At 47.4% G+C, this 27239-nt stretch overlaps 1 protein-coding gene and 1 long non-coding RNA gene across 2 annotated transcripts in view; both read left to right on the top strand.

The window, feature by feature from the left end:
• Nucleotides 1-27239, top strand: part of Fam169b (family with sequence similarity 169 member B) — a 75320-nt gene that overhangs the window by 33512 nt on the left and 14569 nt on the right. Inside the window, exons 4-5 of the mRNA XM_037208889.1 lie at nt 7902-7987; nt 14608-14926. Of these exons, the coding sequence (XP_037064784.1) occupies nt 7902-7987; nt 14608-14926 (405 nt within the window). The remainder of the gene's footprint in view (nt 1-7901; nt 7988-14607; nt 14927-27239) is intronic.
• LOC119086592 lies at nt 78-4135 on the top strand. Its single transcript, XR_005089916.1, has 2 exons — nt 78-235; nt 3916-4135. It is a non-coding gene; the product is annotated as an uncharacterized LOC119086592 (long non-coding RNA).

The raw sequence follows: 27239 nt of genomic DNA, 5'->3' as shown, positions 1-27239 counted from the left end.
GTATTTGCTTTGGGGAGAGATGGCCCGTCACTTTGGTTTAACTGTGCTCCCCCCCACCCCACCCCACCACACATATTTCTAAGATGTGTAACAGGCCAGTGGTGACTTAAACTGCGGGGGAGCAATTGAGGGACATTAAGAAGGGCTTGAGGGACTTGAAGCCCTTTTGAGTTGTGATGAGAAGAAGTCCAGACCTTGGGGCAGTGTGTGAATCCCTCGCAGCTGGCCTGGGGAGGTAAGATGTGTGTTGGGGGGGAGCAGATGAAGGATACTTCTTCCTCTTACATGAGCTCTGCTTCCCTTACCCTGGGCTATGCATTCAGCTGCCTGCTGTCCGTGTAGCCCAGGTTGGCCTCCAATTCCTAGGAGTCCTTCTTTCTCAACCTGCGGGGGTGCTGGGATTATGGACACGTGTCTCCATTCCTGGCTCTCTCGGCTGTCTGAAACTGGCACTTCGTGTTCCCTCAGGGTCCTTGAGTCTTCCTGGTTAAGGTTGTCTTATTTCCTTCAGCTCAAGCTGGCTGCCTACTTTGCTCTCTGGGATAAAACCCACCCTCAATGGCTCCTTTCTGCCTCCCGCTCCCCTCCCCCAGCACCTCTGCTTTGTCAGAAGGATTGTTGGAGGTCAGCTCTTCTCTCAGGGGCTCAATCACCTTTAGCTTCCCTCTGGGCCTCTGACTCACCCCTTCCCAATCCGTTCTTTTTTTTTTTTTTTTTGGTTTTTCGAGCCAGGGTTTCTCTGTGTAGCTTTGCACTTTTCCTGGAACTCACTTGGTAGCCCAGGCTAGCCTTGAACTCACAGAGATCCGCCTGGCTCTGCCTCCCGAGTGCTGGGATTAAAGGCGTGCGCCACCACCGCCCAGTCCCCAATCCATTCTTTATGCTTTAAGTCTCAAAAAAAAAAAAAAAAACAACCAAAAAAACAAGAAAACAAAAACAAAAACCAAACAAAAAACCTCCAAACTTTATTTCTAAAAATAGCACTTTTAAGTACACACAGCTTTGGGTGCCATGGTTTATACCTAAGGTGGTAGAGGTTTACCAGAGTCCTCTTGCCTGCATCCATGTGCAGCCACCCCTGTGGTCAGTCAGTGTTCACGCTCCACTGAGACATGCGTCGCAACAATTGCCTACAGCGACGTGTCTCAATTCCCCAGATTAGCCTCCTATCCTGTGAGGTTGGACACTCGCCTCTTTTGCTTGGTCTCTTCTGTGACTTATTACAAAGCCCGATACCTTGATCCAACCCCTGTGGTCTCCAAGGCTGGACCCTGTCCCACGGCTGGCCACCGTCCCTTGCCTCAAGCTTGCTCTTGGAACATAGTCTCCATCCTTCCCAGACAGTCTTGAAGTGCTTGTCACAGTGCGTGTCCTGGCCAGGCTGTCCTGCTGGGTCTCTAGTGCTGAGTGAGCACAGTGTCTGGCGCACAGATTTGCTGAGGAAGTACCGCGATCCTCACTTCCCTCAGTGTGGCAACAGCTTGACCGGTACCGACTCTGCTGAATTCTTCCCTTCCCAGCCTGTGCCGCACAGTGCCTGGGCCCGTTTTCTCACTGGACACTGGCCCCTTTCTTGCCTGGCTTGGCCCCAGCTCCACACCACTGTTTTCCTGTCTGTTTTAACCCGTGGTCACAATGGGGGCCTTGGAACCAGTGAGACCCACCAGACCCACATCTTCTTTTTCCACCAGTGGCGCCATTTACATGCGTACGACCTTGAGCAGGTGTCTCAACCCCTGAGCTGCACCTGGGAAACAGAATGAGCTTGGTAGCCACGGCATGAGGTGCCACACCTGCCAGGGCACGAGTGCTTGGACATGCTGTTACTGCTTTACTACAGGAATTGAACTGCGTCTCTCCCCTCCTTCCTTGGAGTCGGAGCGGCTGTCCATCATCTCCAGAGCACACCCCAAACTAGCCTTATTCCTTCTTACACCTTTGGTGTTGGTGTGGCAACTCTGTCTTTGCCCTTTTGTGTTCTTTCTCTTCTCACATCTGGAGTGTCCTCCTGCTCATCACTGCCCCGCTTGTTCTTCAGGACTCCTGTTTTCCTCCCTCCCCTCCAACTGCGCAGAGCTTGAGCATGCTCAGGTTTTATTCTGCATTGTGCCCAGCTCTTCTCTTTCTCTAAGCTGGGCACTTCGTAGGAGAGAGCTCAGATTTAATCCCTTGAGTGGATGGAGTTAGTGCTCTGCCTTCAGTGGCTCCTCGGGGTGGGGGTGCTTCATGGGAAACTGACACTGAGGAATTATGACCTATGGTGGGACTGTGTGCCACTTTGGCGCCGCCTGCTGGAGAAAGTTGGGAGAGTGGCAAAGTGCTGTGGGAGCCGCCTTCCCTGGATGGATGCTGCTAATTTATCACAGATAGCACTCTTTCCTGAGTTCAGCTGTGGCCTGAAAATCTGCCCTTGCTTCTGGCTGTCACAGCCTGGCCATTCAAGATGACAGGGGACCATAACACTACCTAACCTATTCTGTTGAAAACTTCTTTTTTTCCAAATGGTTGTTTTGTTTGGTTACTAATTTGGAAGATACTTAAGTTAGAAAGACTTAGCTCTCACAAGGAATCTTAGCAGGATACAAGGATTAAAAACCTCACTGGGACCGGAGAGATGGTTGTCAGTGAAATAGACACTGGAAGACCTTAGTTGTATCCCTAGTACCCACTTAAAGATCTGGGCATGGCTATGCATGTTTGTAATGGTGACCGGGAGATAGGTGGATCCTGGCACTCTCTGGCCAACCAGCCTAGTCCAGTCAGGGAGCCCCAGGTGCAGGGACAGGGCATATCTTGAAAAATAAGGTAGGCGGCATGGACCACAAGCTCCCCCCTTACACACATGCACATACATATACACGTGCACTGATACACTGCTCATCTGTACACACACACACACACACACACACACACACACACACACACACACACGAGTCTTCTTGGGGTGCTGGTCAGGTGAGGTGCATGCCCTAATCAGGAGCACTCATCAGCTTGATGCTCTCTGATAGAAAAGAAAGGACTGGTGGCAGGGATAATGTAGTATGAGGAGCATGGTGTCTTTCCACTGAAGGGGAGGGACAGAGTGGCAGATAGCAAGCAGTGAAAGACAGACAGGTAGACAGACAGACATCTCTGTGCAGACCAGAGCAGAAGACTGTCTGCATACCAAGCTTCCCAGGCAGAGGTGGCCTGTTACAGAGCTTTTTTTTTTTTTTTTTTAAATTTTTATTTTATTTTATTTTTTGATTGCCTCCCAGAAAGCTGAACCAACAAAGGCTTTTCACACTGCTTTGCAGAGTTTAGGGCAGGTGGAGGGAATTTCTAGAAAGCACAGGAGAACCCCAACACTCTAGGAAGTGCAGTTCGGTGAGGCACATCCTCTCACGGAACCTGCCATGGAACCAGGGGGCGAACGAGGATGCTTTGTTGAGCTAAGGATCGGTACACAAGGCTAATAGTAATGGAGGAGCTGTCATCTGAGGCCTGATTGGCTTTGCAGTCTGGACTCTCCTCCCTACACCAGGTGCCCAGGGCTAGGCATGGAATCGCTTCCAGCTGCCTTGCTCACTGCTTGTGCTGAAGTCCATCAGATGTCAGAAACTGAGCGAATGACGTGTGGCTAGGCTGAACTGGCGTGTGCAACTGTCTCTTAAGTCTTCGCCCGGCTGCTCGCGTTGTCCTGGATGCAGCCTTGGACTTGTGGGGCCCCTTACCTCGGCTGTACATCGATTGCCTATCTCATCTGCCTGCTGAAACCTTACCCAGTGATCCAGGGTTTGTGGCAACCTCTGGGGACACTGTCTCCCCCCCTCCCCCGCAGGTCTGTCTTCTCTGGGTCCTCATGACGGTCGGTCGGGTTTAGTACCTCCGTGCCTTGTGTCAGGGCAGCTAGCTGAGCTCCGTCTCTCTCCGCAGGCTGCCAATCCCTGGAGTCAGGACAAAAATGGATTCATCAGTCCCTCGGGCCAAGGTTCTGTGGACAGAGTTGGGAGCTCGGCCAAGGAGAGCTGAATTCACTTGATCCCTTCATGCCTGGGATGAATCTGGGCCACTGGGAGTTCACTTAGGGACCTCACTGTCTTAACTTGTTTGAGAAACCTTGGCTTGCCATAGAATAAAATCCAACGGCAGCATCTTCCTTGTGGTCCATGTCACCTGTCACTTGGAGGGAGAGAAAGAAAAATGAAATTGGTGCCAGTGCCTTGGCAATGCCTCTCATGATGTCCTGGTCCGCTGGCTCCTCTTAGCTCTGGGACAGGAGGTGGGGGCATGGGGGTGGATGGGTGATGGGTGGAGGGAGGAATTGAGGATGTGCTGATCTGTGTTGTTGGTTACTTTTGCTCTTTTGGGGGGGCCTGCCACCCTACTCCCAAATAAATCACACACGGAGGCTTATTCTTAATGATAAATGCCCAGCCTTAGCTTGGCTTGTTTCTTGCCAGCTTTCCTTAACTTTCGTTTGCCTTTTGCCTCTGTGCTTTTCCTGTTCTTACTTCTGTAAATTTTACTTTTACGCTGTGGCTTGCTGTGTAGCTGGGTGGCTGGCCCCTAGCATCCTCCTCCTCCTCTGGCTCCTCCTTTTTTTCCTCCCAGATTTCTCCTTCTATTTGTCCTCTCTGCCTGCCAGCTCCGCTTATCCTTTCTCCTGCCTTGCTATTGGCCGTTCAACTCTTTATTAGACCATCAGGTGTTTTAGATGGGCACAATAACACAGCTTCACAGAGTTAAACAAATGCAACATGAACAAAAGTAACACATCTCAAAATAATATTCTGCAACAGATCTGTGTGGCAGTTTTTGGTTTTTGAAGCACAGGTGTATTGGTTTCTATTTTGTCACCCTGAGTGCTGTTAGATCCAGGGTCTCCACAGTGAAGGTCCTGTGGCACATGTCAGTCCACCTGGACCCATCACATGACATGTCCTTGCTGTGCTGTGACAGCTTTGGCATGGCTCTGCTGCCATCTTTCCTGTCTGCATTTCCAGGCCCTTGTGGCTCACTGATCCGAAGCTGCTCCGTCCTGCTTCAGAACCAGGCTGGTTCTGGTTTTGGGGACAGGTTTATTTTAGACTGTTAAATTTGACTGGACTCCATTTTTATTGCTATGTATACTTAGTCACGGAAGATGGGTTTTGAAAAACATCATGGGGCCAGTTGAATCTATTTTGTTAACACCATGACTAGTGAACGCTCGGTGCTCCGTGAAACTCAAGAAGTGTCAACATGTTTCTGTTGGGGACGGTATTAGTGAATCGAACATCTGTATTACAGGAATGCAGTCTGCTAGTAAACCAAACGGTTCACCTTGTTGAGCTGGGAAATAATCCCCGTGGCTGGAGATTTCTGCTCCCAGTTCTCGTAGCTGCCATTTTGGAAATGACTTGCATTGAGTAAGTGAAGGTGAATGTCGGGCATGTAATTGGCTCTTCTCTCCCAGCCTGCTGTGTGAATTTTAGAACCACTGTCAGTGATGAGGATGCACCACAGATTGGAAGCTGACTGGCCGGGATAGAGGTTGCTGGTTTTTGGAGGGGGCAGGTTCTGAGACCACTTTGAATGTCTGGCTGTGCCTTGATTCCTGGTCTTCCTGGATCTCTACTAATGTGTCTCAAACAGCAGGAGAGGGCAGGGGGGAGTGGTGGCAGACCCCGAGTGGTCCACAGTGTTTGTTTTGTGGTTGCAAACCTTATGTTACATGTTCAAGTGACTTAGTTTTTGATTCCATTGTGTCCCCCGCCACCCCAAGTCTTCATTTAGAAAGGGTTGGCAGGAAGATGCATTTAAAAATTACAGCACATGAGAGGTAGAGGATCTCTGTGAGTTGGAGGCCAGCCTGGGCTACAGAGTGAGTCCTAGGGAAGGTGCAAAGCTACACAGAGAAACCCAGGAGAGGGCCTACCTTAGTCATCTGAGGCAGGAGGCTGAGTAGAGAAGGGAGCAGGAAGACATGGAGTAACCAACTCATTGATTGGCAGGCAAGGAGGAGCACATCCCACTTGCCGACTTTATCCTGGGTATTTCAAACCCAGTCCCCTTGCAGATTCCTAGACACCTGGGGCCATGTCTTTGGACCACTCTGGTGAGGAATCTGGGGCAGGGTGTGACTAGGTGTCCACAGCCACACTTGGTTCAAAGCATGTTGGGCAAGTCAGCAGGGCGGTGTCACCTTTGAGGTGTGGCAAGGTAAGAGCGAGACTGGAGGAAGGGAAGGCACCCCCACCCCTCCATCACCTTCCTGAGTCTTTGCTCCAGGGCCGCCTTCTCCAAAGACATCCCCTCCCCACACGATCTGCCCGGTTCTGAAGAGCTTGCCGCATTTCTGGCCTTTTCCTGGGTTTGTGGTCCAGAGTCCAGGGCTGGACCCTCCCTCGGCTCCTTCTAGCCAGTTGTCTTCAGCCCACCCTCCCTTTCAGAGCTACAGTGTCCTCAGAACGATGCTGATAACAGTTTCATGATGGGGCTGGGGGAAATTCCTGGGAAAGCAGGCTGGGCGGAGTCTAGTGCCAGGGCATTGCTCAGCACACAGGAAGTAACTCTCTTCACTCAGAGCCCATAGGTAACAACATTCCATCTTACGGCGTGTGGGGAGTTAAGAGTTATGCAAATGATTGGATATGTTTTTTTTTAAAAGATGTATTATTTAAAAATATTACGTGTATGAGTTCTCCCTGCACGTGTGTCTGGGCTCCACGTGTGCCTGGATCCCGCAGAGGTCAGAGAAAGGCCTCAGAGTCTCTGAACTGGGCTTGCGGATGCCGCACTGAGCCGCACTGAGCCGCACTGCGGGCGCTGTAAATTCGGAACCTGGGTGCTTCGCCAGAGCAGTGAGTGCTCTTTTCATTGCTTGTTTTGGTTTTAGAGACAGGGTTTCTCTGTGTAACAGCCCTGGCTGTCCTGGAACTCGCTCTGTAGACCAGGCTGGCCTCAAACTCACAGGAACCTGCCTGCCTCTGCCTCCCAGATGCTGAGCACACCTGGCCAGTGGGTGCTCTTAATGGCTGAGTCGTCTCTCCAACCCCAAATGATTAGACTTTGATATATGTTCCTAACAAGGACAAATAAATTTTTGTAAAGGCAGAGAGTCTCATGTAGCCCAGGCTGGCCTTACGCTTGCTATATAGCTGAGGATGACCTTCTCTCCTGCCTCTACCCCTCGTCCTTGCCCCTGAATGCCGGATTGAAGGTATGTACACTACTGAAGTCTTGGCTTATGTAGTGGTGGGGATTGAACTCAGGGCTTCATGCACATTAGGTAAGCATCCTCCCAACTGAGCTATATCCCCAAACCTTTAAAACAAAACAAAACAAGCCGGGCGGTGGTGGCGCACGCCTTTAATCCCAGCACTCGGGAGGCAGAGGCAGGTGGATCTCTGTGAGTTCGAGGCCAGCCTGGTCTCCAAAGCGAGTTCCAGGAAAGGCGCAAAGCTACACAGAGAAACCCTGCCTCGAAAAACCAAAAAAAAAAAAAACCAAAAAAAAAAAAAAAAACAAAAACAACAACAACAACAAAACGTTTCTTATCTCATTGAATGCTTCAATATTGGTTTGTGTTTTGTTTTATTCAGCCCGCGTTAGGGTATTTCTTTTTCGGAGCCACAGACAGGCCACCTGTGAAATACCCGTCTTGTCCCTTTCATGTGACTCTTCTGGTTTGTGTTCTTACAGAACGCCGCAAACCTGACCTCAGGCTGGGGTGCTAGCTCCGAAATAAGGCACCTGTATAGCATGTGCAAGGCCTTGGGTTCCATTCCCCAACATCATAAAACAACGCAAACGATAAAAATGTCACCTGATTCACCCACAACGCCCTCAGCTGGTTGGCCCAGCCTATTGAAAGTGCTGCCCCACCCTCAGTGAGTTTTTATGTGGAACTCACGCCTTTCTCTTGCTTTTCCCTTCAGTTGTGGCTGTCTACCTAAAGGAGTCCTGGTGGTCCGTCGAAGATGTCCTAAGAACTTCTGATCCCACCAGGGAAGGGCTCATGAAGGTGAGGGAATATGATTTTAAATGAACATTTACAAAACAGGTTTTTGAGGTCTTTTTGCTGGGGCGTGTGTTAGTAAATTAAGGCTGAATAGCAAGCATCTTTATCGGGGAGCCACTTTTTAACTGCCTGAAGAATGGTTTCCTCTGTGTCTACGTTGTCTGGCTCCCTGTATTCATTCCGTGGACTGCCCTGTAGGGTACCAAGTCTGCCATGCTTACACAACAAACTTTTCCCTGTCTCTTGAATCTGAAGGCTGGAGGTCTGAAGTCACGGAGTATTTCTTTTGAGGGCTGAGGGAATCTGTTGTATGCTGAATCCCCATTTCTGGTTGCTCTTAGCAATTCTTTGACCAGAAGATGGCGGTGTTCATGTGTCTCCACATCCCCATCTTTGGAAACATTGTCAGCCTGTGTTGAGACCCCTTTTGATAAAGACATCATTTGTATTGGACTTTGGAAGAGTAATGTACCATCATAGCTTGATCACTAATAAAAACCCATTCCAAATAAGTTCCCTTAGCAGGTACTGGTGGGGATTTCAACATCTTTTGGGGGCACACCCTTCAATGCTATTAGCGTCCTGCCTCCAAGGAAAACAGGAACACGTGACTGGTCACCAGACACCTGACTACCGTTCAGTCTGCTTTACCATCCTGAATGCCTCTCGTGCCTCAGTTTGTAAACGTTAATCCATCCCATTTCTCGGCTGTGTTGAGCAGTTTTTCTGTTGAGTATATTCAGGTCATGGTTATGGATAGAAGATTTGGAAACGAGTTAGTCTGTCCTGCAGATTTGTTATCCCAGCCTCTTCATGGGGCTGGTCTAACTTCAGAATCTTCGAGGTCTTTTTTGTGTCCTTGGAGGCGCAGGCTTGAGTTACCTAACCAGTGAGTGATTTAGTTGGGTGTGAACCTCGGTGCCCCTCACGTCAGGCCTGGCGCCTTTGAAGTGCCGTGGTGTGGTAGAGCAATGGCAGGTAACGCAGGGGCCTGGGATGGTGAGGGTGAAGGCAGGCAGCGGCGAGCAGCTTCTCAGAGTGCAAGAGAGCAGCTGAACTTCAGCTGGAGTGGGGCTAAGGAGGGAGGCAGGAATTGACCGAGAGAGAGCTGACTGTGTGCCTCATAATTAAGAGAGAGAGCTGACTGTGCGCCTCCTAACTGCCTGCTCATTTGGCTGGCAGATTTATTTTCATTATGTAGGTGAGGTAACGATAATGCTCTGTATCATCTTGGAATGGTATGTCTTTCCACAGTGAGCAAACCACTCACTTCTTTCTGTGGGGTTCAGTAAGTGCTGAGTGAAATGTTAACATTTGTTTGCATTCAGTCTGGAGAATGAGTTTATAGTGTAGTTTCTTCTGTCGAACAATTCAAACATTGAGTCCGAGGGCTGAGCACATGGCTCAGTGAGTAAGAACCCCTGCTCTGCAAATGGAAGGACCTGAGTTCGAATCCTCAGCCCCCGTGTAAAAAGCCAGGCATAGCTGTGTGTACTCCGTCTGTGAGGGGAGGAGACAGGTGAACCCCGAGAACTCCCTGGAAGACTAGCTGAGACAAGATGGCAGACTTCTGCTTCAGTGAGAGACTGTTCCAAGGCAGTAAGGCTGACGCAGGAAGACACTCAAGGTCCTGCTGTGGCTTCTGTACGGGTTCCCACATTCCCACACTCAATCAAGTACATGCACCACACAAGCACACAAACACACGAGAATTGAAAATTAAGTCCTACTTAAAGCAAGCTTCATCGACGTGTAATTTGTATGCCATAACTTTACTCTAAAAATGTACAATCCCATGATGTTTAGTAGACTTCAATCAATCACTCCACAGCATTTTCATTATCCCAACTCTGCTTTTAGCTGAACGACAGTCCCACATATGGGTAGACTATATTTTATTATCCATTCATCAGTGGATGGGTATTGAGTACTGTTCACGTCTTAGCTGTCATGAATCTTTGTGTGTGACTTTTTATGAGGACATAGACTTGGACTTTTCTTGAGTATATAGCTGGGAGCATAATTACTGGTCACATGGTGTCTCTCTAGTTCATAGTTTGAGGGACTGCCAGACTGTGTCCACAGCTACGGTGTCACCTGACTTGCCCACCCCAGCACCAGCCGGTTCCAGTCTTTCCACGTCATCAGCAGCGCATGCTGTTGCCGGCCACTTACATTCCCCGTCTGCGGGCCTTTGAATGGAACCTGTCCCCATAGGCTTGGGTATTGGGACACTCGGTCCTCAGTCCCCTGTGCTGTTTGGGGAGTTAGGGAGGGCTTTGAGGTTTTAGAGTCTTGCCTCACAACATCCTGTTTTCTCTCTCTCTCTCTCTCTCTCTCTCTCTCTCTCTCTCTCTCCCTCCCTCCCTCCCTCCCTCCCTCCCTCCCTCCCTCCCTCCCTCCCTCCCTCCCTCTCTCTCTCTCTCTCTCTCTCTCTCTCTCTCTCTCTCTCCTTTCTGTGTATGTCTTTCCCACCATAAAGGACCCTGTCCCTCTGGAACCTTAGCCAAAATCACCCTTCTCTTCCTTCAGTTACTTCCGGTAATGGTGTGTTATTACAGCAACTGACAAGTGGCTTGTGCGCCATCCTGCAGGTGTGAAGTGGTACCCTAGAGATGTGTTGATGTGCATTCCCTGCCGGCCAGGAGACCGAGCATCTTTTCTTGTGCTTAATGGACATTTGTATGTTCTCTCTCTTGGAGAATGCCTGTTGTGATCCTTCCTTAGCCAAAATCACTTTTTGATTGGAATATTTGAATTTTTATTGTTAAATTGTAAGAGTTTCCCACATATTTTCCCTGCAAGCCTTTTATCACATACTTGTGATAAAAGAACTATCATACATTTGCTATTAAAAAAAAAAACTTGGATGATTCTTTTCCCATTCTGTAAGCTGCCTGTTTAAAAAAAATGATCTGGATTCAGTGGACTCAATAGATGCTATTAAAGATGTTCTGCCAAGGGTTTCTTCCAGAAAATTAATGCTGCCTTGAAATTCAGTGAAGGACCATGATGCAGCTGTGTATGCTGTTGTCCTAGCCCTTTTCTCACAGGCTGTTTGTGCTAAGAAGACTGATTTGTTCTTTAGACTTCCAGAATGAGAGTTTCTCATTTCCTATCTTTTCCAAGTCTGGATTGGGAGCCCACCCCCAATTTTCTGAGAGTGTCCTGTGTATGTGCATGTTCTGAATAAGAAGGACCTAACAAACCACTTCTGGGCATTCTACCCCTATCTATGCCCCCCCATGTCCTCCCCCATATCCTCCCCCATGTCCTCCCCCATGTTCTCCTCCATGTCCTCCCCCATGTCCTTTCTTATGTCCTCCCCCCATGTTCTCCTCCATGTCCTCCCCCCATGTCCTCCCCCATGTCCTCCCTCCATGTCCTCCTCCATGTCCCCCCATGTCTCCTCCATGTCCTCCCCCCATGTCCTCCCCCTATGTCCTCCCTCCATGTCCTCCCCCCCATGTTCTCCTCCATGTCCTCCCCATGTCCTTTCTTATGTTCTTCCTCATGTCCTCCTCCATGTCCTCCCCCCATGTCCTCCCCATGTCCTCCCTCCATGTCCTCCAATCCCATGTCCTCCCCCTATGTCCTCCCCATGTCCTCCCTCCATGTCCTCCTCCATGTCCTCCCCCATGTCCTCCATGTCCTCCCCCATGTCCTCCCCTCTATGTCCTCCCCCATGTCTCCTCCATGTCCTCCAACCCCATGTCCTCCCCCTATGTCCTCCCCCATGTCCTCCCTCCATGTCTTCCCCCATGTCCCTTCCTCCATGTCCTCCTCCATGTCTCCTCCATGTCTTCCCCCATGTCTTTCTCCATGTCCCCCCCCCCATGTCCTCCTCCATGTCCTTCTCCCATACATGGGTATTTCCTTCCATTGTTTTTAAGACTTTGTCTAAACTTTTTTTTTTAAATCAGGTTTTGTTTCTTAGCCACTTATTTTTTCACACATTACTAAAAAAATCTCCTTGAATGCTGTCTCTGTTAATGCAATTAGTGGTCCCAATGATGGCTTAGAAATGGATCTTAGTGTTTTGTTTTTGGAAATGCTTCTAAGTCAAGATGGCATGTCCCACATTTTTTTCTTCCTGTAATGGAATTGGACAAATTAAGCCCACTCCCTTTTCCTCCTTCTTCTCCTGCCAGGGTATGATTGGGTGTTTCCTTTCTGCCACGTGCAGCCTGCTTCTCCTCTGGCTTCATAGGCTGAGAAATGCCGCCTCCCAGATGGTCCCCATTAGCTCTGGAGACCAGCTCGTTCTTAAAGCTCAACTTCAGATCTGGCTGCCACTGTCTGAGATAGAAAGGGAAGCGGTCAGATCCGCACATCTTTTCCTCTTCTAAGAGCTGGCTCCCGATGAAGGAGACGTGCTTTACATCCTGCACCCACGAGGAAGTCTGTGGACACTGGACACTCTGTGTGGATGCTAGGGCGAGCTGCCTTATTATTATATTAGCCAGCGTTTTAAAGGCTGTGGGCCAGTGAGACAGCTCAGTGGGTAAAAGTGCTTGCTGTGAGCCTGCTGATCTAAATTTGAGTCCTTAGACCCCTGTATGGTAGAAGGAGAGGACTGAGTCTACGGAGTTGTCCTGTGACCTCCACATGTGGACCATGTGTCTACACATGTACATCATGTGCTAGCATGCATGTGTGTGTGTGTGTGTCTGCATGCATGTGTGTCTGTGTATGTATGTGTGTGTGTGAGGGAGAGAGCACACATACATATACAACAATAGCAACAGACAAGCATTTTAGAGCTCACTCAAGGGATCTTATCCCCTGAACTGAATCTTAAAGAAGAATGAATGCCTGAGGTCCCCCAAGCACAATGATAGTGAAGATGATGGGCAGGACAGTCATTCTGGGATCTGGTATTAAACCTCAAAGTAGGAGGCTGGGTAGATGGCTTATGTGGTAAAGTGCATGCCAGGCAGGCATGAGGACCTGAGTTCAATCCCCAGAACCCACACAAAAAGTTGGCTATGGTGGCACATGCTTTCAGAGACCAGAGCCTGGGACTCAGAGTCCGAGGATCCCTGAGGCTCACTGGCCAGCCAGCCTAGCCTGTTTGGTGTGTTCCAGTTTCAGTGAGAGACCCTGCCTCAAACATTAGAGTGGACAGTGCCTGAAGAATGATGATACTTGATGTTGACCCCCAACACACACACACACACACACACACACACATACACACATGCGCGCACACACACCATTATATACAGGCACCATCCGTATGAACAGTAACATACAACATAAATAAGTAAAACTGACTATTAAGACCATGCATCGATGTTTTTAATGAATGCTCCCATTCCCAGAGCCTGGTGGATGAGGAAGCAGAAGGGAACTAGGGTGTCTGGGCTTGAGCGGGTGTGTGCTGTTTGGAATGAAGAGCCCTGGCCTGTCCCTCCAGCCTGTTCCTGAGCTAGCTAGCTCCCAGCACAGCTGGCTCAGGATGTCATTGGCACGAGACAGTAAAACAGATGCATGTACTCACTTAACCTCTTTGAGCTTCAGTTTCTGCACCTGTAAGCCGGGCCTTCCCCAGCAGATGAGGAATCAGGTGATAGCACGTGGGCGGAAGTCACAGCTCTGGGGGTGTGGTGGATCTGGTGGTAATGTGGATCCACGTGCCCACACATGCACTACATTGGCTGTCACGCAGCGGAGTTGTAGGATAAAACCCAGGGCTGTGAGCCAGTCACTGTGTGAATGGCTGGCTGCTTTCACCCTCTGCACCGATGTTTATCAGCTGCTACCTGTGCTGCCTATACAGATGTTGGCAGGATCAATAGATCATAGCCTGGCTGTGTAGCCAGACATGGTCAGGTAGCTATGAGTCCGGAAGAGAGACCCTGATTTCAGCCACACATTTGCCCTTCCGTACTCACAATCACAGACAGGAACACGATATCATTTTTGGCTTGTGTAAGAGAAAGCCTGCAACTCGGTGGGCCTAAATGTGACCACAGGGATGAGTCTGCTCTGGACAGGAGGGTTCTATTATATAACTTAGTTCAAGGTGGGCCTCGGGTCCTAGTCATGCCCTGGGGTTGGGACGGCAGCATGTGCTTGAAATCTGTCATAAGTTGTGAAAATCAGTGGCTTTCACTGTGGCAATGATTCCCCCCCTCCCCGGGGGGTGAGGATGTCACTGCTGTAAAAATGGCAGATTAGGTTTATTTCAGGACACAGCCAGTCATCTCTTGGAATGGCTGCCCTGGCTGCCCTAGAGGCAACTTCCTGTTCTATTACCCTCAGCTGGTCACGCCCTGTGGCCCCGAGTCTCCCCTGGCACTGACACTCCATACTACACTGTGATAAATCAGTGGTATTGAGACCCCACAATTTGCGTCCCCATCAAGAGCATCCTGCCACACCTGGCCCCGCCACACGCTGCCTTTCTTGTCTGGTCTCTCTCTCTCTTTTTTTTTTTTTTCTGAGACAGGGTTTCTCTGTGTAGCTTTGCAACTTTCCTGGATCTCGCTCTGTAGACCAGGCTGGCCTCGAACTCACAAAGATCCGCCTACCTCTGCCTCCCGAGTGCTGGGATTAAAGGCGTGCACCACCACCTCCCGGCCTTGTCTGGTCTCAGTGCTGGTTGCTCTTTCTTCAAGGTTCAGTCCTTCGGGGAAAGGATTGTCCTTTATGTTCTCAACACCATCGTTTTTGGAAGACTGGAGAGAGATCTGGATGACGATGACATGTTTTTCTTACCTCACCCGGCGAAGGAGCAAGCTAAGATCCTGTGGAGGGATGGAGCGGCAGTTGGATTTTATTCAATCAAAATGAAAGGTGAGGGTGAGGGATGCATGGTCTCTGAGGTGCAGGGTGGGGTGGGGCGCCTTGGATGTCTGTCCGTCTCTGCAGACCCCCTCAGCATGAGCATTCTGTGGACTCGTGTGGATCAGGTAGCACAGTTAATTAAACTTTTGTGTAAATAAGCCCAAAGCAGGGGTTTCCTGTTCATACCTCGGGAAGCCTTCTCCTTGGTTCCCCAGGAAGAGCCGTGTGGCCCCTACGACAGAGAACGGTGTCCATGCCTGAAGCTCAATGCTTTTCTTTTATGTTAATGTTTAGCTGTCAGGAAAAACACTATTGCTAACAGCTGACGTGTGTTCAGGAAGCACCCTCGATGCCAAGACTTACAGACATTACCTCAGAAGACAAGACCGGGAATTGGCCTCGAAAACACGGTTAGGTTAGACAATAGAGACTTCCTTCTAGGACCTTGGCAAGCAGTAGGCGTGCGGCCATTGGGATGAAGGTGTCTGTCCGTCCGCTCAGGTAGCTGCTTTCTCTAACCCCAGCTGGCTCCACCATTACCACCACTTGCTTCTTCTAAAGTTATCCGCTTTAACAATTACTTTAAAAAGTTACATGCATTCATTTGGTGACAGGGGGTGGGGTGGGGTGGGGTGGCGCAGGTGAGGAGGTCAGAGCACAACGTGTGGGGGTCTGTTCACTCCTCTCACAGTGTGGTGCTGTGGGACGGTCTATATGTCAAATTGCTCTGATTGGTCAATAAATAAAACACTGATTGGCCAGTGGCCAGGCAGGAAGTAGGTGGGACAAGGAGAGAGGAGAATTCTGGGAAGCAGAAGGCTGAGGCAGAGAGACACTGCAGCCGCCGCCATGACCAGCAGCATGTGAAGACGCTGGTAAGTCACCAGCCATGTGGCAAGGTATAGATTTATGGAAATGGTTAATTTAAGATAAAAGAACAGTTAACAAGAAGCCTGCCATGGCCATACAGTTTGTAAGCAATATAAGTCTCTGTGTTTACTTGGTTGGGTCTGAGCGGCTGTGGGACTGGCGGGTGACAAAGATTTGTCCTGACTGTGGGCAAGGCAGGAAAACTCTAGCTACAGTGTGGGTTCTGCGGATCAAGCTCAGGCCATCAGGCGTGGTTGGATATACTCTGACAAGCTCACTGGCAGACAATTACCAATTTTAGCAACAATTAGGTTCCCCAGAAAACCCCCATGCATGTGCTGTTGTTGGAGGGAAGTGTTGTTCTTGGGAGACAAAGAGGCTGATTATTGTTTTGAACCGTGTTCACATTGTGTGTGTGTGTGTGTGTGTGTGTGTGTGTGTGTGTGTGTGTGCGCGCGCACGCACAAAAAGTCCTTTCCTCACTCTTTTTCCTCGGCCTCCCCTCTCCTCTGTCATGTGACCAGATTCTCATGCTTTGCCCATTTGTTGAATGTCTGCTGCTTTGGCACATGCCTGTTTCAGTAGCTTCCCTCTTGACAGTCATTGGTCCTGTGATTATAATGTATCTTTATACCTTTTCAAATTTGTTATATTTCTGATTTATTAATTTCGGATAGATGAATGGACCTGGAGAATTATTAAGATGAAGGGGAAGTGTTTATAATTCATCTTTCCTGAAACATGTTGTTGTCTTCATTAAAAAAAACCTAGAGTCCTGGTCAGGACTGACTGGCTAGTAAAATATTAGGTTAGAGGAGCTTGTCTTTATTGGATGAGGAATTCAGGTTGGTGAATTTCCTTAAAGCCTCCATTGTCCTGTTCATTTTTCTCCCTTCTGATTTTGGCGTATGTAACAGGTTTCTTTTTTTTAAACGATGCATAGAAAACTCACACAATCAATTAACCTGGGTTCACAGGGGCTCACAGAGACCGAACTGACAACCATGGAGCCTGCATGGGACTGACCTAGGCCCTCTGCCCATATGCTACAGTTGTGTAGCTTGGTCCTCTTGTGGGACTCCTAACAGTGGGAACAGGGGCTGTCTCCGACTATTTTACTGGCTTTTGGGACCCTACTCCTCATACTGGGTCTCATTGCCCTGCCTTAATACATGGGGAGGTGCTTAGCCTTACTATAACTTGATATTCAATGTTTTGTTGATAGTCATGGGAGACCTGCCCTTTCCTAAACAGGAATGGAAAGAAAAATGGATTGGAGGGTGGGAACAGAGGAGGGGGGGGGCTGGGAGGAGAGGAGGGAGGGGAAACTGCAGTCAAGATGTAAAATAAATAATAAACAAATTATTTTAAAAGATGCATTCTGTTTTTATTTATGTGCCATTGTATGTGCCTGTGTGTATGTATGTGTACTTACCTGTGCTCACATGTGGAGGCCAGAAGAGGGTGCTGAGTACCATGGTGCTTGGAGTTACAAGTACCTGTGAGCCTTCTGACATGGGTGCTGGGAACTGAACTCCTGTCCAGTCCTCTGCAAGAGCAGCAAACGCTCTTCCCTGCTGAGTGATTCTCCAGCTCAGGTTTCTCCAACTCCAGGCTTCTTAATACATCTAGAAGACATGTTAGTAACAAGGCTGTCTGCCATCATCCTTCCTCTACGTGTTCCTGTGGAGTGTTAGAGTCCTGAGCAGGGGGCGTCTGAGCTGGGGGGTCTGACCAGCAAATAGCTCATCTGTATTTTGTCTGTCTGTCTATCTATCTATCTATCTATCTATCTATCTATCTATCTATCTATCTATCTATCTATCTATCTATCTATCATCCGTCCATTTATTTACTTAGGTGTTTTTGATGCAGGGTTTCTCTGTGTAGCTCTGGCTGTTCTGGAACTTGTTCTGTAGACCAGGCTATTCTCAAACTCAGAGATCTGTCTGCCTCTGCCTCCTGCCTCTGTGCTGCGATTAAAGGTGTGCATCACAATACTGGGCCCTCCCAAGAATCTCTTAAAAGAAATGGGGGGGCCTGCTAAGTCCAGAGAAGATGCTTATGTGAATGGCTTTGTTTTTTTTAGTGGTTTTTTTTTTGGGGGGGGGGTTTGGTTTGTTTTGAATTGCCATTCTATTTAAAGTACAGATAGGTGGATCTTTTTCTTTGGATCTCATGGTTGTAGAGGTCCTTTACCTCCTTGGTTGAGTGTTTTATTTTTTTTAAGCTATTGTAAATGAGATTTCTTTCCAGGCAAGTTAGTTATTGATAAATTGCAAAGCTACCAATTGTAAGTTGATTTTGTATCCAGCTACCTTGCTAAATGTTTATCAGTTGTAAGCGTTTTCTGGTCTAGTCTTTAGAGTCTTAACATCACGTTGTCTGTAAATGGGAATAATCTGACCTCTTCCTGTTTTAGGCCCTTAAATCTTTCTCTTCTTCTTACTGCAGACAAGAGATTGAGTACTGTAATGAACAAGAGTAGAGAGAGTAGGCATCTTTGTCTCATTGCAGATTTTAGAGGGAATGCTTTCAACTTTTCTCCATTGTTACCATAATGTTGACTATAGGTTTGTTGTATGTTACCTTTATTGTGTTGAGGTATACTCATTCTATTCGTAGTTTTTTTTTAGGGCTTGCATTCCTCCAACAAAACCAAGGTAGTCATCATATATGATAGTCTATTTTTTTCTTTTTCTGTTCTTTCTTTCTTTTTTTTTTTTGAGACAGGGTTTCTCCATGTAACAACTCTGGCTGTCTTGGAACTGGCTCTGTAGACCAGACTGGTCTTGAACTCAGAGATCTGTCTGCCTCTGCCTCCCAAGTGCTGAGATTAAAGGCGTGTGCCACCACTGCCTGTCAGTATATGGTATTTGTTTTTTTTTTTTTTTTTTTTTTTTGTTTTTTTTTGTTTTTTTTTTTTTTTGTTTTTTCGAGACAGGGTTTCTCTGTATAGCTTTGTGCCTTTCCTGGAACTCGCTTTGGAGACCAGGCTGGCCTCGAACTCACAGAGATCCGCCTGCCTCTGCCTCCTGAGTGCTGGGATTAAAGGCGTGCGCCACCACTGCCCGGCTTTCCAATGTCCCATGCTCATGGATAGGCAGGACCAACATAGTAAAAATGGCAATTTTACCAAAAGCAATCTACAGATTCAATGCAATCCCCATCAAAATACCAACACAATTCTTCACAGACCTGGAAAGAATAATACTCAACTTCATATGGAAAAACAAAAAACCCATATTGATGTAATGTTTTAATGCTCATAGGACATCTCAGTCTTTCTCTTTTCCCTGGAGTCAGTTTTGTTAGGTAGGTTGTATTGTCCCAGAGATGGTTCCTTTTTATTTGTTTTCAGATTTATTGGCATGTTCTCCTACCTTTTAAATTTCTGTGGCACCTCTAGTGATGTTGATGCAGGATATTTGAGACATTTCATGGCCTGTTTGTACATGACCCAAGGATATAAGATACCAGATGCTCACCATGATCAAAGATCATTGTCACACAAGTGGAGATCAACGATGTGTACATATGCAGAGTGGAAAGCATAGAAGAGTGAGAAAATGAGGAGAATTAAGAGATTAAAGAAAAGTGAGAGAAACCCTGGAGAATGAGAAGGGTTTCCAAAGGAGGAGAAAGCCACTGAACTCCATCATGTAGAGGTTTTAAAGGGCCATGGCAGAAACTGGACATGGGCTGTGGTGTTCTCTGTCCACATTGGTTAATTCTCTGGGCTGTCATGAGCAAAGCTAAGGGAAGGCTCACACACTCCCTGCCTGTACCCCTAGCCCACCCATATCAATGGTCATGTACCATTCACTATATACTGCCCACCCAACTAGGGGCGGTTGAAGCCCCTGCTACCTGCCTCTGACTTGAGTTGTTAGGTGTTGATCTTGATGCTGTCACTGCTTCTGACCTTGCAGATGTCTTGCTAGGTGTCAATTAGACTGTTTCTTTGAACAATCTTTACATTTACATGGCCAGCGGGCAGTCTTAACCACAACAGAGCGTTAACTCTAGCGTAGCCACCAAGATGCAGCTATGATGTTCTTGGTTATATCCTTGTCTATGGAACTGTCTCGGGTCTCTGTCCCAAAATGGAAGCAGGTTTGTGTAGCTAGAGTTTTCCTGCCTTGCCCACAGTCAGGACAAATCTTTGTCACCCGCCAGTCCCACAGCCGCTCAGACCCAGCCAAGTAAACACAGACTTATTATTGCTTACAAACTGTATGGCCGTGGCAGGCTTCTTACTAACTGTTTTTATAGCTTAAATTAATCCATTTCCATAAATCTATACCTTGCCATGTGGTTCATGGCTTACTGGCATCTTCACATGCTGCTTTTCCTGGCGGCAGCTGGCAGTGACTCCTTCTGCCTTCCTGTTCTTTCTTTTCTTCTCTCTGTTAGTCCTGCCTATACTTCCTGCCTAGCCACTGGCCAATCAGTGTTTTATTTATTGACCAATCAGAGCAAACACATTTGCCATACAGAACATCCCACAGCAGGTTTATGAGAAGCCATCCTTATTAATAATTCAGTCTGTTTTAATTGGCTGCATTAGAAGCAAGGATATGTGAAAGGGCAATCCTATCCAGCGTGCATTCCAGGGAGGCTCATGAGAGCTAGCCAGCAGCCCACCAACATTGCCTTGCTTCTTCTGTCTCCTTGTCTCTTGCCCCTTGTGTCTTCTGTCTGCCTCTAGTCAGCTCTGATTGGCTGTCTCACATTTTCCGTAGGCTCTCCCTCATCCTTAGTGCTTGGCCTTCCTCTCCCAACCCAAACATTCTCTTGGAACTCTCATCCATCCCACGGTCACCTCTGTGAGCAGAATGTAGTTTTCAGGATGGAGCCCTTTCTTCTTACTGCCTACAGGGAGCTGACTTCTGCATCAATATCTCTATTTTTAATTTCTGATATATTTTATGTATTGTTTCTTTCTCTCTTTTTTACTTTAGTAACTTCTAAGTAAAAAAAACAAACTTTCTGTGTGTGTTTCTTCTGTCTCATTATATTTGCGTGGCTCTGCTCGGGGTGATGTCGAAGGCACTATGTGGTGTGCTTGTGTTGTGGGAGCTCATAGTGGTGCTCGTGTGTGGTGTATTGTGTTACTCCCCTAGCCACTCGGAAGTAAGGTCCATCGTGGGCACGTGTGAGGAGTCCCGGTGCTTTTATCAAGGTTGGGCCTTAAGTGTCCCCTATGTGAAGACACTGAGAATTCGTCTCACATCTCTATGACTGCTGCTGAGTAGGGCTTGGTAGGGTTGCGATTTGGCTTCTCTTTACCCGTGGTCCATCCAGCTCTGTTTATGGATACCTGGTGTGTTGCTATCATACCTCTGAAGCAGGGTGTTTCACTGGCTTCGTGTCAGCGGTGGGGATAGGGGTTCGAACAGCGGGGTCGCCTCATGCTTCTGGACCTCTGCTCCACAGCAAGATGTGGAGTCTTCCCGCGATTGCTGGTGCAATCGCCAAGCCGCCGCTCTTTCTCATAACTTGTGAACTAACTGGCATATGTCCTGGTCCACACAAGAGAGATAAATAGGGCTCTTGTCGTCCCTGGTCGCGTTGGGCCGCTAAATGACTGGAGAATAAGTGAGACTAGTTGACACCAGACTGCGGTTCCTCTGAATATATATACGTCCTCTGGGGCTCTTTCTAGTCGCCTTGATAACTATGCGAGCGTCCACAATGTGGAGAGCTTTGGGTTTATGCAGAGGGTGCCCTTGTCTTTTTATCTTTCCGGTCTGCTTCTTCTTGGCCGCTCTGCCTCTCTCGGGACAATTGCCTGGTTCGAGTTATCTATTGACAGGCATCAAGTTGAGTGCTCGTCTCTCTCTCTCTTAGCACAAGTAACACTATCGAGTGCCTGCACATCTAAGCATTCATATGATTAGGACCCCACTAGTAGTAGATTTGTTTTACTTTTTCGCAGATCATCTTGTCTGCAAGGAGAGGTGTTGACGGGTTTGATACAGAACACTCCTAGAGGATATGTCTCACTGAAGTCATGAACTTGTTCCCTTTTTAGCCTTCATCCTGCACTATCAGTTGCGTGTGAAGTGACCCCATCTTCTTTCTCTCGATGCGTGCGGTTGTAAGGATGTTGCAAACACAATGAATAAATCAGTACTATGGCGTACAAACTACTCTTCCACCTCTATGAATATACATAGTTGTCCTGCTGAAATATCAGTGAGCTCTTTCAGCTGTAGACACGCTCCTGAGCTCTTATCATATCTTCTCACCGACCGCGGGTTCTGTCGAAGCCTCCAGTGATTCTGTTATCTTTGTCCTTATATGTCGTGGTTCATCATATCCTTCGAACACGCTTGTGCCAGGAGGAGGCCAAGACCATCATTGCATATCGATCTCTGTCAGTACCGACTGAAGGATATTGCAGCATGCGGCAGAACATGGTGTCTGGACGGGTTAGCCAGGGCTATGCGTTGGGGGACGTGTGACCACCGTGTGTAATGTCACAGGTGTAGGGCATGACTTGTGAGTGTAGTCGCTATCAGCATCACGAGATTGCGTTGATTAACGTCCCACTCTTGAGTAAAGGGGTTGGGGAAAGGGATGCCAGTTCACGTTCTGCCGTGGTGTGCCAGGGAAAGTTGCAACCCCTGTCATCGCCACTGATAGTAGCAAAGAGAGACAGGTTGTTTGGTTCAGCGGTAGTGCCATTAGTAATGAGAACGGCTCAACAACGGCCCTCGCATCACTTTTAGCCAGCAATGATAGCGCGACTGTCGCGCACGGAGTGACACGAAGCGTGTCATATGTGGTCCAGCTGAACATAGGTCATGGTGACTGACATCGCATCTCCCAGCATGTTGACAGCCCGATAAGCCCTCCAGGATACGAGGAGCCAGAAGCATTACAAGAAAGCAACGCCACATGAGAGAGCATAATCCAGATGGCTTCCAGATGAGGCCACCCTCACTATCCATACTTACATCTACCATCACTCTACCCATTATACTCCCTAATCTGCGACCTCCTCGCGTAGTTATGGCTCCTTGTAGTCTCTGTCGAGTCTCCAATACGGTAAGTACTCACAGGTACGATGCCCACTTAATATTTATCACAATGTTTACACTCCTATTCAGTAAACCTTCTATCTAACAATGGAGTCCCTCCAATAACCAGACTGTGTGGTAAAAGCTTTTCCACACCAAGCTTTTATCAACTGGGAGACGCCTTCCTCTCACAAACTGCCACATTTCACCACAGAAGGAGTAGTGTCCTCCTTCTCACACATTAGTTGTCAGAATATTTATTTCTGAAGATGTTTAGCGACACTCCTTATACTCATAGATGAATAGTGCCTAAAAGTGTTTATAGAAGGTTCAATAGTGGCTTTATGTCCTGAGGATTTCATGCAATGTCTTAACATGGGCCATGGGCGGCTTGGTAGATCATCGCTGATGGATGAGAGTACACAATGTACACATATGAGAGAAATGACAACGAGCAACAGGGGAGTCTAGTGGAAGTTACTGTCCATCCTACGAGTCACTGCCCACATCGTTCATTTACTCATATACCACACTTGCACATCCGGTTTTACATATTGGATGAGGGCAGTATGATTATTGAGATGTTGTATGCACGTTGTTAGGATCAAATCTTGGTATGCTGCCACTTTGTCGTTGAGGCACCATCAAATGGCTATCTCTGTAGTATACCTGTTTGCATAAATACTATTACAGTATTCTCCAAGAATAGACTAGTTATAAAGACGGGACGACGCTATGTATGAACACACTCTACTGATGGTCGTTGATACATGTTGAGATTGCAATACAGTGCTGAATACCAATACGTGCTGAAGTACTCTCTACTAAAAAACTAGCTGGGCCTTAACCGATATACAGAGCTATCACACAGGGAAATCTGTATCGTGATGCTATTCTCACGCTAATGTGACTGTCACCATAACCCTCGCTCGAATTAATGCTTATAGTATCGTTCCTGTCACCTCCATGCTCTCCAATTCAGCTTTGTTGACGTGCAACACACGCTGTTCTTCCTGTCGTGCCATTGTGTCTCTATCGCTTCGCCCCTCCTCGCACCTAGAAGTCTTGAAGCTCCTAGCTGCCTCTTCACACTCTAGGCATGGACCAGGTTTGGAGGCAACCAACTCTTTCCCTTGTGAAGTGCTTTGGTGAAGCTGATGCGCGTGTGACTCGCATTTTGTGGCTTTTTATTGGCAGGTGATTTTGCGTTCTGAAAGTGCGTAGCGTCCCCCACTGTGTAATGCTCAAACATCTGCTTGGGGATCGTGCGCGATATGGTGTTCTCATTTATATCCATGTCTTTACGAAGACTTCATAGCGCGCTCGACAACACATTTCTCTACTGTTGACAACAGTGAGAAGTGCTCTCCTTTCTCGCGCGGTGCTCTGTGCCTAGTGCATCTGGGAGTCCGATTGCTGGATATTTGGCCAGATTATGATCCATCTTCCTAATAGGAATGGAAGTGGGCCGACTGCTCCCCGGTGCCCCACATGCCTGGCCTCAGTGGTTCACTGCTCGGGCTATAGTTACTCTCCTCGCTCAACGCAAGCGTGAGGGTATACCAGCTTCTATCCTATGAGCCACCTGTCTTTCTTGTCTGTGCGGATCCTCCCGATTCTCTCTGTGAGCTAACCGAGAGAGAAGCACTCTCTAGGCAGACTTATTTATACTGTGTGTGCTTCCCTCACAATAGGGTCAGTTGCCAAGGTTGTTCTGTGCACTTGAGCCGTAACCTCTGGGTTTCATCGAAGTGTGTGAACGTCTTCTTTAAGCAGAATGTATATGATTCAGGTCCTTGCCCGCAATTTAATAATAGGTGTTTTGTTTTATCTTTTATGTTCTCGAAATATGTTAAGATAGCATCTCTCTTCTCTCACCTCATCCTTCTCCAGTAAGGGCCTTTTTTTTGTTATACCTTTAATGGAGATTATCCATTCGTGTATATGTTTGTTATAAGACATCTATCATGCGTGTTGCTCTCGATGGAACTTGCGCTCTGGTGTGTTTGTTTAGTGATCTTAATCACAGGTCTCTTGGACAGGAAACTAATTTAGAAAATATCTCAAAGATACACATAAGCTGTTCAGGATCTACGTTTGTTGCCTCGTGTTTTGCTGCTTAATCTATGGAACTCCTCATTCAACTCAAAGGTTTGTCAATAGTTTTGCTATGTCCATATTACTAAAAGAGTCGCTGTCACCACCACAACCAGTCGGTCGCTCTCATACTGTAATCTTTCTTTTAATTCCTGCATTTCATTTCTATTATAGTTTTGTGATATGTGGAAAAAAGACTGTATGATGAGGTTTCTTTTGTAAGTGTATGGTTAATTTTTCACTGCGCTTCTGTGAGGGCCCTGAGCCAGCTCCAGCATACTACCTATACCATTGATATTTACACAGCGCCATTTCTTAATCTTTGATAATCTCCCTTACTTTATTAAGATACCACCGGGCCTATAGCTTAGCGTGTGGATTTCACATGCTCAGTACTCCTCCTCTAAACTTAAACTCTCTTGATTCTCTGTCTCCGTCTTGAGATAGCCTCCCATTTTTTCCGCCTCGGGGCTTTTTTAACTTTTCCTATTCCTCTCAAAGGTTTCGTTATATCTTTCCCTTTACTCCTCGTGGTGGTTGTTATGTTGTGCCCCTTTGCCCCAGTTTATTCCTGTGCTGCATTCCGTCATAACTTCCTTCTATTTAGAGTCAACACTATAATAAATAACCATTTATGGACGAGGTTCTTCCTTTTCTTACCCTTCCTCTCTCTTCTCTCTTGAGCCTATAATATCTTACTCGCTCTGCCTATTTATTCTCTCTGACCAGCCCTGCCTATTCCTTTTCATCCTGGTTTCTGTTGAGTTTTGTCTCCAGTTTGTGCTCTTATCGATAGACCATCAGGGTGTATTTGCGATCAGGGCTCAGTATATATCTAACAGCTTCTCGAAGAGATCTCTCAAACACATCGTACATCTATATAAGGCAACTCAGAGACACCAATCTTTTTGGTACATCATTAAATACTGCACATGGGCATAGACCATTATGGTAGCAGCAAGTCCCTATACATTCTTCCATATACCATTAATACAAAGAAATAGTACCATGTCAATATGCATACTACAAAACTGAGAACAGACTATCAAATATATATTAATATAGTAATCCTCTCTGATTAGAGCTCCTTTTTGGAGCCAGGCTGCCACAGTTTTTCACTCACAGAACCACTGTCTCTCCCACGCTGTTACACATAGTATGGCTCTCAGCAGCCTTTAAGTGGCTATGCACAGTGCAACTCCACCTCTTTAGTTTACATTAAGAAAGAATCACGCGTTATATTCTAGAGCAGTTTTAGATTTACAGCACATAAAACTATGTCGACGGCATAAATGCGCATAAAGGCGCTTTTTCTGCAGTTCTCTCCCCAGTTTCCACTGGTTCTAGTTTTCTTCCATCTCTGATAAATGTCCTCCCTCATACAAAGGTACAAGATCAATATAAGCAACGTGACTCCATATATTCGCTCAAAAATCCATACTTCAGGTAAATTAGGGAGCACAAAGGCTGGTCAGGGCCTGGAGCATGAGTCCAGATTGGAGGAGTGCATGGCTTCTCCCAGCTCTCTTCCAAGGCCTGCTCATTCTAATAATGCTGAGACAGCTGTACCTTTTCCCGTCACACACTAAACTTAGGTGTAATTAATCTTGTTAAAGCATTGGGTAGTAAGCATTGAGATTAACTGTGCAACGCAGAACACAGATCATTATCTATTACGACAATTACAATGACCCTATCGCTGTGAATCATATGAGGAAAAACTTTAATCGGGTTCCTTGTCTTTGCGTAGACTAGTATTTTATTACATCGGCACGCAATAAAGAAAGTGAAACGGTCGTTAACCACAGATACTCTTTCAGTCCTCCATTGGGTACTGCGGTGGACTTCTAGCTGATTGGTGGTTTTCTGGTCTTGATGGCGGATTTTTTTTGCAAGCCGATGTTAGCTTACTGTGAGCGTAGACAGTGTTTGTGTGTCGTGCTCCTTTGGCTAGCTAGTAGTAGGACTTGGAGTGGAGAGCAAGGTGGTCCTTCCCTAGCCCTCGTGTGCCTTTGCACTTCCTTAGGTGTAAGCGGAGATATAGGATCATGACAACCTTGATGTGATACTACGATGCATGGGTAAGGATGCCGAGAGACAATTTGGATATAGTGTTAAGCTATACGAATCGGCATTGGACTGACCTCAAAGCCCACCCCCATTAGTGGCATCACTTCCTCCAAACTTAATAGGTCACTACTGGCCTCGTTCTATCAACCATGGTACGTTATCTATCTCTCTGCCTCAGTCTCATTCTCGCACCCTAGCGAGCGTTGAGTCACATGCAGCGCTAGTACTGACCGCGCAAGGAGCTACATCCCATCTTCCTTGGGCGTGGCGAAGCGCTATTTACAAAAAAAACCTCGTCCAATCCTGTGTGAGGATGAACCAGGCAGGGGGAATCATTGAGTTCGCTGTAGAGGAACTCAATTAAGTTCCTTCTTCACAGTCTATATTAATCACATTAT

Source organism: Peromyscus leucopus, chromosome 1, assembly GCF_004664715.2.
Source record: "Peromyscus leucopus breed LL Stock chromosome 1, UCI_PerLeu_2.1, whole genome shotgun sequence".
Taxonomy (NCBI): Eukaryota; Metazoa; Chordata; class Mammalia; order Rodentia; family Cricetidae; genus Peromyscus; species Peromyscus leucopus.
This window is presented reverse-complemented; position numbering and strand designations above follow the sequence as displayed.